The sequence below is a fragment of the Rhinopithecus roxellana genome, chromosome 1, assembly GCF_007565055.1.
Source record: "Rhinopithecus roxellana isolate Shanxi Qingling chromosome 1, ASM756505v1, whole genome shotgun sequence".
In the NCBI taxonomy this organism is placed as follows: domain Eukaryota; kingdom Metazoa; phylum Chordata; class Mammalia; order Primates; family Cercopithecidae; genus Rhinopithecus; species Rhinopithecus roxellana.
In genome coordinates, this window is record NC_044549.1 from 18,848,878 (window position 1) to 18,862,108 (window position 13,231).

Sequence of the window (13,231 nt, forward strand, 5' to 3'; positions counted from 1 at the left end):
TTTGGTTCTTATGAAGGTATTTTTTTCTGAGCAGATGGGTATGAACTTGGTGACCTTGCAGGAGAGGCTGGGGGAGAGAGCAGTAGACCTTCCTATCCTACCATCTTTCCAAGAGGAAATTTTTTTTTCTTTAAAGAGTCCTTTCACGGTCAATAAAATTTGAATATGGACATAAATATTACAAATAAGTACATTAGATTTATTTCCTGAATGAATGCTCATTAACATATTGCTCTGTTAATGCTCCAAAGAAAATTCTGAACGTGTTACCACCATTTTCAAAATCCTTCAGTAACCCATCAATGATTTTTCAGTTAGTTGGGTTAAAGAACAAAGCCCTGAACTACCCTCGAGGATCCCTCAAAAACCAACTCATGCTGGCCTCCCTGAACAAATCTGGTCCTTTCCTACTTCTCTCATTGCATACCTACCACATTTGCTATTTATTGCTTCTCCAATGATCAAGGTTCTCTGATAATCCAGGTCCTCCCATGATGAAGGCCTGTTAGATGGCAAATGTCCATGGACATTACTTTTTTTTTGGAAATAAAGGCTCCTGGGAGACTCACACCAGAATTATTAAAACAGAATCTGCATTTAGAGAGGTCTTAGCTATTATAATTTGAGAAGCAAAGTTCTAGGGCACCTCCCACTGCAGTCCTTGTCTTTGTTTTTCGTTGGCACATCCCTTGGCCTGTGTCTAATAAGATTTCCCATCAGATTTTATCACAAAATGGGAGGACTAAGTATATGTCTAAAATTTCAGCTGCAATTTTCATGGGGAAGACAACTGTATTTGGGTTTGGCTCCTGAAGGGAATCAGAAACTTTGGCCTTATTAATATTATGTTTTGATTACCTCAGACAAGATTATACTAATCAAAGCACTAAGAGTAATTTTCATATGTGAACTAAAGTTTGCACAAACATGACAGAAGTGTCATCTGTGGTGGTAAATAGTGCATAAAATATTATTTTGGATGCCTGTAGTCTCATCTGCTCAGGAGGCTGAGGCAAGAGAATGGTGTGAACCAGAAAGGCAGAGCTTGCAGTGGGTCGAGATTGCGCCACTGCACTCCAGTCTGGCTGATAGAGCGAGACTCCGTCTCAAAAAAAAAAAAAAAAAAAAAAAAAAGGAAAAAAAGAAAAAAAAATATATATATACATATATATATATAGTATTTCAATTGTTAAAACTAGAAGTGTCTACAATGAGATGATGTTTATGTTTCCAGAAGTTTGTGATGCCCTTTGGGACAATCTGGACTTCTCATATATGTCTGAATCTACAGTGCACACTAGAACAGCTTCAGTTTGTTCCACAGGGAATCCTTCGGCACTCTTATGAGAATTTCAGTTTTCCACCCTATCATCTTCTGGCAAAAGTACAGAGTTGTACCATTGAATGACTCTTCTGTTCAAACCAAATTTACATAAACAACAGTTTCCTGAGCTTGGGGAAAGAAGCCTCCAAAAATAATGAATGGGCAATGAATTGCTACCTGTGTTATCGGTATTCCTGTGCAATTGTATTTTTTTCTGTTTTAGAAAGCCTAATGGTTTTAAAGGATCTCCTAAATTCATTTCAAAATATGGGCAAGAAAGAAAAAATATCTATAATTTTCATTACACTTTGTAGAAATGTTGAAAATGCTACTTAACTTACCATATTTTTGATTGGGTGCACAAGCTGTCAAAATAACCAAGTTGAAATCAGATAACTATTACTGGCCTATGTCTACATTTTAGTTTCATAGCTATGATATGGATAGGATAAATAGTTATAAGACAACATTGTGCCTTTAATGATATTTTATTTTTTGTTAACCTTATTATGATTTTATATAACAATTTGTGGTGATGTAGGACATTAAACAAATGAGACTGCTTTTATCATAATGATTCTAAGAATTTTTTCAGATTATTCTGATAAAAATACTCATTCTTTTTAATTATTCACATTCTTAGACTAAAACTGTTAAGGTCACTTAAAAATTAACTTTTGTATTCATATTCCCACTTCTGGCCATAATTTGACAGCTCACACTGTACATGTTATTGATATAGATGAAGAATGCATTCATTGGCTTTATGGCATTTCTGCCATAGCTGAATTTACAACACAGAAACACTTTCTACACCAGGCTGACAGTGCTGAGGGGCTGGGGAGGGGTAATTTTGGAGATTCAAGACTTTTTTTTACTTATTCACTGCCTCTTTCAGTGATACAAGGTTAAAACCAGGTACTGTGGTGCTCACCCTATTTTTCGTTCTTATGAAGGTGATTTTCTTGTGCAGATAGTTGTTAAATTGAGGTCCTTGTGAGGGGACAGTCAGTGGAGCCTTTTATTCTGCCATCTTGCTCCACTTGCTAGTCCTAATTCGTTCTTAATAACTGTATGTGCATTAGTCATAAAAATTCCATGAGACAGTAGACATAGTGAATCAACATCTCACATTATTTTTGCTAATTATATTCACAGCACACGCATGTCAGTCGTGAAGTCAAAAACCTAAAAGTCAAGTACATGAGTTTTTTGTTTTACTGATGTGCTTGATTTATATGAAGTAAACACAAAATTTCACCTTTTGTCTTAGGCTGAATTTCAGATAAAGATAACCTAAACTTATTTGACTAATAAACCCATGTTGAATGGTAGTTGTATTCTTGTATTATATGTAATGCTAAAAACTCTAAAAAGATGTATACTTTAATTAAACCAACAAACTTAAAATAGCTTTTGTTTACCAGAGATTATCCCAGCTCATGAGGACTTGAAAAATATTTTGGTTAGTTTTTGTTGTTCTAAGAGTTTAAGGAGGCCGGGCGCGGTGGCTCAAGCCTGTAATCCCAGCACTTTGGGAGGCCGAGACAGGCGGATCACGAGGTCAGGAGATCGAGACCATCCTGGCTAACACGGTGAAACCCCGTCTCTACTAAAAATACAAAAACTAGCCGGGCGAGGTGGCGGGCGCCTGTAGTCCCAGCTACTCGGGAGGCTGAGGCAGGAGAATGGCGTAAACCCGGGAGGCGGAGCTTGCAGTGAGCTGAGATCTGGCCACTGCACTCCAGTCCGGGCGACAGAGCGAGACTCCGCCTCAAAAAAAAAAAAAAAAAAAAAAGAGTTTAAGGAATTCTTAATTTATATAAGTATATTTTATTCTATAAGCTAGTTAAATAGAGTTCAAATATAATTTAATTTTGGCGGTATCATCTAGAGTTAGAAAAGTGTCACACATACAAACGTACATAGACATACATAAATATACAGAAAAAATCACACCTTATAGTGTTTATCCTAAAATTGTAGCCATGTGTCAGGTATAATAATACTGAATTCACTAGTTTATAAAAGAATACCTAGACTTGAATTGTGTTTCTGGTAGTTGGAACAAGTTAAGATGTCTTGCCCAGTTGACTAAAGCTTTTTACTAATATTTGTGGAGAATACAAATACTTTTACTATTTTTCACTTGCCCAATTTACAAATACCTCTTTTTTCTTTCAAAGGTGTCATCTTCTTGAAATTTGCGTATGGATTTTTAACCTGTTTACCCTCATACCCAGCAGGCTAAGCACAGATTCTGCGGTGAGTGCAGGATCCAGGCAGGAGGGCAAGACAAGCACAGCCCACCAGGCTGAGTGAGGGGGTGTCTCCTGCAGCAAGCCCAGGACCTAAGTGAGGCCCAGGCATGGATGTCACTGGCTGCAGAGGTCTCTGGCTAGTGATGTGACAGTGAAAACAATCCTGCATCACAGGGACATTTTTCACTATTGCTCTGAGCCAGATTTTGACCAACATGTAAAAGCAGTTAAAGAAGGCAGGCCTGGGACGGGTGCAGTGGCTCACGCCTGTAATCCCAGCACTTTGGGAGGCCAAGGTGAGCAGATCACCTGAGGTCAGGGGTTCAAGACCAGCCTGGCCAACATGGAGAAATTCTGCCTCTACTAAAAATACAAAAAAATTAGCCAGGTATGGTGACGCATGCCTGTAATCCCAGCTACTCAGGAAACTGAGGCAGGAGAATTGCTCGAATCCAGGAGATGGAGGTTGCAGTAAGCCGAGACTGCGCCACTGGACTCCAGCCTGGGTAAGAGAATGAGACTCTGTTTAAAAAAAAAAAAAGGCAAGCAGGACTGGTTGATCTGAGAAACTGACTTTATAAGGCATTTGTCTAGATTCTTCTTATCATTAGAAGTGAAAACATAACTGAGCAAAAGGTTTAGTAGATTCAGGGTTATGAGGTAAGGGATAATCCCCTGCAATATAGATGAAACTATCTTTGCAAAAATTATGACAATGAGAAAAATCTCACATAGGAAAATTATGATAGTGAATCTGACATAAGAAAATGAGACACTGCATCTAACCTTCAAGCTACCCTTCTTCATTCCTGCATGTAGACTGAACTAACTTTGGGATCAGTTTAGTTTAAGTTGAACTAGTTTATGGTTTCAACAAAGATGATAACCGCGCCTCACAAAAACCCCCTTCTTCCTTGGGAACAAAGCCGCCTTTGTAAAACTAACCAGTTAGCCAACATAAGGTACATGGAATTAAGCCAAGGCAGACATCTAGGCCTGCATGAGTTTGGAGCACAGGCACATAATTCTACTTGTTATATAACCTGTTGGTATAAGCTCATACTTGGCTTGGAGCCACTATTGTTTGAAAAATGTATAACTGCCCTGCTGACACTGCACAGGCTCAGCTTGCATGCACCCAGAGAGAGAGTAACGCTACTGACCCCTGTAAGGGAGAGCCGGTTCCCTTGAAGGTTGACAGGAGGGGAACTAGGAACCAGCTTGTGCCCAGAGTGAGTTAAGCTGCTCTCCCATAAGGAGAGAGGCTGGCAAGTGCAGCTTGTAGGCCAGGGAGTGCAGCTGCAGGCACAGGAGTGGTAGGAGCTGCAGAGCCGGAACAGACAGCTGACATAAAGACAGACAGTGTAAAAGAGCTGCTGATCAGAGACCTGCTGAATAAAACTACATTTCACCTGCCTACACCACCCCGCTGAGTGTCTTTCAGCTATCTGCCACCCACCCACTCCCCTCGGACCTCAGCATGGGCTGGAACCTAACCCTGGGCATGACATTTAGCATAGTCGTGGACCTAAGCACCACAAAGTTAGAAATTATGGCACAGGAGTCTTGCAGCCAGACACTACAAGGTTCCTAACCTCCCCAGTTGCTCCTATGATAACATTTTTATTATAAAACATACCTACAGCATGAGCTGGGTGGCGATAAATTGCAAGATTGCTTTGTCTAGCAAAATTTCTTATCAGTTATCAGCTCGTCTGGAAGCTAGGCTGTTATGTCTGGAATGTAAGCTGTAGTTTGCATGAGGAGGACAACTTCACTTGGAGTCAGCTTCTGAAGGAAATCTTGATTTTTGGCCATATTAAAATCATGTTTTAACTAGCTCAGGTAAGACCATGCTAATCAAAGCATTCAGAGCATCCAATTTTATATATAAACTGAAGTTTGTGTAAAATGTCAGAAGCACCACTTGTGGAAAATAGTGGCATCAAGTGTAATTTCAGTTGTAAAAATCAGAACTAGCTATAGTAACTTAAAGTTTACCATTCTGAGCTTTGTAATACCCTGTAGGATAATCTGGATTTCTCATACACATCTAAATCCACAATGCCCAGTTGAAGATCTTCACTTTATCCTATAGGGAATCCTAAACTGTTCTTAGGGGAATTTCAATCCTCCACACCATCCTCTCCTGGCAAAAAATAAAGAGATACAATTGGTGAACCCTTGTATTGAAAGCAAATTTATGTTAACAACATTTTCCTAAGATTGAAAATGAAGCCTCCATAATGAATCAGTGTGCAAAGAATTCCTACCTGTGTTATCGTCATTTCTGTTCTATTATGCAATTTTCCACGCATTAGAAAGTCTAACACTTATGAAGGGATCTCCGTAATTTCTTATAATATTGGTAAGAGAGAAATTATTTTTCATATTATTATTTTTAATGAAAGTCTAAAATGCTATTTAACTTATAAGAATTTTGTATTTGGTTTACAGCATACCAAAATTGCCAGGGGCAAACGGAACAGAAGAAGTGAATAATCTTCCTATTTTATTATCTAGATAAAGAAAATAGCTAAAATCTACATCTAAAATCTTATCTAAGATCTAGATAAGCAAAATAACTATAAAATAAAATTTTGAACCCTGATATATTATCTTTTAAACCCAACTCTAATGACTATGTAAGATAAATTCTGGATAACTAGAATATTAAATGCTTTAAAACTGGGTTTAAAGCTTTAATTCATTTCTATTCTTATATAAGAAATCTTTCTGATGATTCTGACATAAAGGTTTATTCTGTGTAGTCACATTTCTGATTAAAACTTTTAAGATCTGTTAATTAAATATTAACTCCTCTATTATCATCAGTACCTGTGACAATAATTTCATCGATCATATTAAATATAGGCATATAAATAATATATAGAATTAGTACATAGAAATAAATATATTTTTATTGAGTATTTTATTTATAAATAATACTAGTAATACTAATTCACATATATACATCTCACAAAATATGCAGCAAATATACTTCCCCTACCTTTTTTGACATTTATAATTTTAAAAAGTACCTGCATAAATTGACTTTGAGAATGTTTGATTATATTGTTAATTGGGTTTGAATGGAATAAACCAATTATATAAAAATTTACTTAACAAGTGGAATTATTGCCCTTTGTTCTTTATATAGTCTGTCTCAGGATGCAGTCTTTGGTTTATTTAATTCTGCTGAAAAACAAGCAATCAAAGTGCTGATGGAGAATAAAGTGCTCTCAATATTTCATTTCATTTTAAGCTCCATAATAATAAAGATACAGCTACATTTGAATATGGACTAAAATTTCAGACAGTGCCAATATAGTCATGAATAGTGGAACATTTATTGGTAAAATTTTAAGTAAAAGTCTCTTCATCATACACAAATTCCAAAGGAAAAAAACTGAATTTTTTTAAACAAGAAAGTGAAAATACTCTCCGAGCTCTCTGTCACATTCGTGAACATCAGAGTTAATGCACACATTCAACCCAAGTTTCCGAGCTTTTCCCTTTATTTGCCTCCATGTATCTCTGAGACTTCCTCTCCATCTCTTTTTTGGCTTGTCTTTTTTGCACTTACCCCTATATGGCATGATTATTTTCTACCTATTTTTCTTCCTCCTTCTGATTTTATTTTCACCCACACAAATTTCCCTTTCCACTTTTTCTGTCCCTTTTCTCCTCTAAATATTTTGCTGTCCTCTTTCTCATCTATATTTTCTTTTGAGAACTTTTCTTAAATATTCTACAGAAGAAAAAATATTAAACTAGTCTATGAGCAGCAGACAAATGCTAACCAGTCTGCACATTTCACAGAGTGCTCTATTTCATCACCTCACTGTTTTGCCATTTGTTTCCCATTCACTTCTTATTTGCTGACCTTTATTCAATTACATAAGGGAAACTGTTCTCACTAAAGCCACCAAAAATCACGTACTTTTTCAAACACAAAAGTGATTTTCCATCACTTCTTGTCCTACTACACCATTTATGTTGGCATTTGGCCCAGTACTTCACTTTGTCATTCTTTGTATTTTTCCTCCCTTTATGTCCCCAGCACTTAGCTCTCTAGTTCCCCTCCAGCTTCTTCCCTTGATCCTTCTGCTCAATATCATTTTCTGTTCTCTCCCTCATGTCTCTTTTGAACATCCAGGTTTTTGGGGGCTGTAACAGGAAATAAGTTATTGAATGGATATTGAGTTTAACATAGAAATGGTAGGAAAGTTGGAGAAATTCACTGGAAAACAATGGCAGGAACAGAAGGAAGCAAGGCAGCCAGTCAACAGCCAAAATCCTGTTCCAGCAGTAGCTTCATGAGTGTGGTTGTTTCTGCTGATGAACTGCCAATGACACAGCTTATATTATCTGCACCATTGTTTTTTAAATGCAGGATGCATGTCCTGAGATCTTGATATTTTTGCATCAACTGCCTTTGTATTAAATTTTTAATTGTCCATGTACATTTGTCTTCATCTCTCTGTATCCAAATCTAGGTTGAGTGGGTTTGATTATACATATCAAGGTCAAATTCTTTGTCTGCCACTAAGATCCATGTGGGAGTAAAAGTATCAGATGTTGACCATGCAATAAATGACATCCACTCCCTACATTACCTTTCAATGTAACTTCTCAAGTATATTTTTCCTTTTTTTAGAAATTTCAATTTTTATTTTAGATATAGAGGGTATATATGCAAGCTTGTTACATGGGTATACTGCATGCAGGTAGTGAGCATAGTACCCGATAGATGGTTTTCCACCCATCCTCCCCTCCCTCTCCCATGCACTAGTCCAAAGTGTTGATTGTTCTCTTGTTTATGTCTGTGTGTGTTCAATGTTTAGCTCTCACTTGTAAATGAAAATGTGGCATTTGGTTTTCTGCTCCTGTGTTGTTGGTTTGCTTTGGATTATGGCCTCCAGCTGCATCCATGCTGCTGCAAAGTACATGATTTCATTCTTTGTTATGGCTGTGTAGTATTCCATGTTATATATGTACCACATTTTAAAAATCCAGTCCACCCCTGCTGGGCACCTAAAATGATTCCATGTGTTTACCATTGTGACTAGTGTAGCAATGAACATAGGAGTGCATGTGACTTTAACAACCAAAACAGCACGGTATTGGTACAAAAACAGACAATAGACCAATGGATGGAGTAACAAACTCAGAAATTAAGCCACACACTTGCAATAATCTGATTTTCAACAAGGCTGACAAAAACCAAGCAATAGAGAAAGGATCCCTTATTCAGTAAATGGTGCTGGGATGACTGGCTAGCCACATGTGGAAGTATGAAACTGAACCCTTTCCTTTCACCATATATAAAAATTCATTCAAGATGGATTAAATATTTAAATGTAAGACCTCAAGGTGTAAAAATCCTAGATGAAAACCTAGGAAATATTCTTCTCAACATTGGCCTTAGCAAAGAATTTTTGACGAAGTCCTCAAAAGCAATTGCCATGCAAACAAAAATTAACAAGTGTGACCTAATTAAACTAAAGAACGTCTGCACAACAAAAGAAACCATCAATAGAGTACACAGACAACCTGCAGAATGACAGAAAATGTTTGCAAACTATGCATCCAATAAAGGTCTAATATCCAGAATGTATAAGGAACTTAAACAGATAAACAAGCAAAAAAGTTTAACCCCATTAACAAATAAGCAAAGGATATGAACAGATCCTTCTCCAAAGAAGGCATGCAGGCCGTCAACACACATGAAAAAAATCCAAATGCTCATCATTAATCATCAGAAGAATGCAAATCAAAATCACAATGAGATACCATTTCACACCAGTCGTAATGGCTATTACTAAAAAAACAAAACATGCTGATGAGGCTGTGGAGAAAAGGAAATGCTTATACACTGTTGGTGGAAATACGTTAGTTCAAGCCACTGTGGAAAGCAGCCTGGAGATTTCTCAAAAACTTGAAACAAAGCTACCATTTGACCCAACAGGCCCATTACTGGGTATATACCCAAAGGAAATTAGGTCGTTATACTATCAAGGGTATTCGGTGTTATGCTTTTCTTTTCTTAATGTACTCTCCAATAGATAAGACATCCATTACTATGCTTTCAACTACTCCAATGACTCCCAAGTTATTATTTCTATCACTCTAGTAGAATTGTATTACCAATACTAAACATCTCACTTACATGTTCAAAGCCCACTGCAAACTTGTCAATGCATCTGAGTTCTCAGTCTCTATTTTGAATGACAATCTGTCTACTCACAAAGTGACTCCTTTTTCCTTCACTGAATATACTTTTCTATCAAATATGTGACTAGTGCCACTACATTCCGAATGCTTTAGAATCTATTTCTTCATCCTCATTATTTGCAAGATTATAATACACATGGACTAGGCACTTGTAAACTTAATAAAATCCTAAGTCCCCCATCAACAGAACAAACACCCTGTTGACCAAAAGGTCTCCAGAAAAATTGTAAAACCAGTTCCTAGTCATGACAGGGTGGGAAGTCAGATGTGCCTTGTTATACTTCCTCTCTTTTGTGGTTTAGACATGGTAACTGACCGGTATTAAGATAGAGATTATAAGACTGACAGAACATACTCTTTATGACAATAAGATTCCAAATTATAAACAGAACATAAGACCACACCAGGCAAGGTTTAAATCAGGCACCTCTACACTTAAAGAAAAAACTGTGTTCTAACTGCCAGAAGGATTTTTTCTTTTTCTTTAGCAGCTAAACAGGCACTGGCCTCAAGATAAGCAAGATTAAAACAATTTGCAGCTGCACCAGATGCTCAGTAACTGAACCCCCTGCTAACAGACACAACTACAGCTTTGATTGGACAAGAGACTGATTTCAGTAACTTTCTCCAGATCAGAAGAAAACCGACCATGGACTGGTTCTGGCTGGTTTACGGAGACAGTGGATTTATGTGCCTTCATGTCCTGAGAAGACCTTTTGATGTATAGGGCCTAACTGTTACACATTTAAATGTTAAGTCTCCACTCCAATGTGAACATGGGTTGTATGTTACATACATGTTTGTTCAATATGCATGTGCCAAAACCACCTTCATGAATACTCATAGATCCTCCAGTAACCTGTTGAATATGTATATTTAGCCAACTTATTTAGCCTAAAGCTCCTACCTTAAGCCCTCCTCCTTTGATGTGCCTGTCTCCGGTCTTGGCCAGAGGCATGCTTCCCAGCCTACTTGATGGCCACCTTGCAGGCTATAACCCCTTATAAGAAATAAGTCTTCTCTCCTTTTCTAAACTTACCAATAGTGATTTTCTTCAGTTAACACACATTACATGCATTTCTGTCACCTGCATTTTAAAAGTAGATTATTTGATCACATTTTTAGAATTAAAATGATTGCATTTGATTTCTTCTATTTCTCAAAACAGTTTCCATCTATTACAGGAATATGAAAGAAAATTAAAAGGGTATCATAATAAGAGTATGTTTTTCTCTCAACTTCCCTCCCTATTTGCTTTATAAGTCTTAGTGAGTGCTCTTTTACATTTACTGCATTTCATTTCAGGGATGTCAAATGAGGACACAGGATAATGCAACATTGCTGACAGAGTTTGTTCTCACAGGACTTACATACCAACCAGAGTGGAAAATGCCCCTGTTCTTGGTGTTCTTGGTGATCTATCTCATCACTATGATGTGGAACCTTGGTCTGATTGCTCTTATCTGGAATGATCCACAACTTCACATCCCCATGTACTTATTTCTTGGGAGTTTAGCCTTTGTTGATGCTTGGATATCTTCCACAGTAACTCCCAAAATGTTGGTTAATTTCTTGGCCAAAAACAGGATGATATCTCTGTCTGAATGCATGATTCAATTTTTTTCCTTTGCATTTGGCGGAACTACAGAATGTTTTCTCTTGGCAACAATGGCATATGATCGCTATGTAGCCATATGCAAACCTTTACTATATCCAGTGATTATGAACAATTCACTGTGTGTACGGCTGGTAGCCTTCTCATTTTTAGTTGGCTTCTTCCATGTCTTAATTCACGAAGTCCTTATATTCAGATTAACCTTCTGCAATTCCAACATAATACATCATTTTTACTGTGATATTATACCATTGTTTATGATTTCCTGTACTGACCCTTCTATTAATTTTCTGATGGTTTTTATTTTGTCTGGCTCAATTCAGGTATTCACCATTGTGACAGTTCTTAACTCTTACACATTTGCTCTTTTCACAGTCCTAAAAAAGAAGTCTCTCAGAGGCATAAGGAAAGCCTTTTCCACCTGTGGAGCCCATCTCTTATCTGTCTCTTTATATTACGGCCCACTTCTCTTCATGTATGTGTGCCCTGTATCTCCACAAGCAGATGACCAAGATATGATAGACTCTGTATTTTATACAATTGTAATTCCTTTGCTAAATCCCATTATCTACAGTCTGAGAAATAAGCAAGTAATAGATTCATTCACAAAAATGATAAAAAGAAATGTTTAGATCTCATAGTATTATCTCTCATGTTTAGTAAAAAGAATTTTGCAGTTAGATAAGGTGTTTTGTTAAGTGTTCAAAGTTATTGTAATTATAATTGTTTTAGCATTTGAGTGCCTTAAGGTTTTATACCTAATAAACTCCTTGAAATATTTATATATGTTATTCAAAAGCATTCAAGGAATTTTAACGAGGTGTTCATGTCATATTAGATTATTAAAAGAGGAAACAAATGAAAACGTTTACAGGTTTAAATACGCTTCATGTGGCTTTACAAATGCATTAAGTGTTAAAGCACCGTAGTTCCTCTCAAAAGTATTTGAGTAGGAAATATAGTACAGCTGACAGAATGGTATGGTCTGGAAACACATCACATTTAACTGCATTGTGGTGGCAGGTTTGTGTTTGGTTGAGCTGATCAAAATCTCAGGAATCTGCTGTCCCTCAAAAGGTCTTTTACTGCAGATTATTGGAAATGGTGAATTTCACTTCTTATAGGAATTTGACTCATATATCACTTGAAGCAATAAATAGAATGGAAAATGCAATCGTAAAATGAGAAGTGAGTTGAAACTGCCAGGCAAGGCCAAACTCTAAGAGGGCACTTTTACCTGTATTCATTTCTATGAGTAATAAGAAGAGACAAGCTGTTTCTCTTTACTTATGATGACTTCAGAGGCCTATTACAGTTGTATTTGTATGATACTGGAAAACATGAAAAGATTCACATTGCTAACGAATTCAGAAAGCTACCAGATAATATAAAAATTAAGTTAGTGTGGCTGTAGAGAACAAAAATGCCAGAGGAGAAAGTAAATGATACCAATTTTTCTAGAATTAAAAAAATGAAAGCAATGAGAAAAGGAAATCAGTAATTTTCCATAATTATTGGCATTTGTTATGGATAAAAAGTGGCCTTAAATGCATGTTACCAAAGATCAAATAATGCTAAAATGATATGATCTCATTGAGTCCAGTGGGTGGCTGGGAAAGGTATCAAAATAAGCAAGAGTATGGATGTTTTGTGACTCAAAAGTCCTTAAATTTTAGCTTTCCTCACACTACCTCCTCTTGCTGTATTATGAGTGATCCATTGTCAGGTCACCCCCACTCTTACTCTTTCGACACTAAAATTTCATCTATATTCCTATTTATATCATTTCATCTA

General features: G+C 36.8%; 1 protein-coding gene across 1 annotated transcript; it reads left to right on the forward strand.

Moving 5' to 3' along the window:
* Positions 1–11,135: 11,135 nt before the first annotated feature.
* On the forward strand, positions 11,136–12,069 carry LOC104654544 (olfactory receptor 5H2). Its single transcript, XM_010353748.2, has one exon. It carries the CDS (start codon positions 11,137–11,139, stop codon positions 12,067–12,069), a length of 933 nt encoding a protein of 310 aa, XP_010352050.1. The 5' UTR covers position 11,136.
* The last annotated feature ends 1,162 nt before the right edge of the window (positions 12,070–13,231 follow it).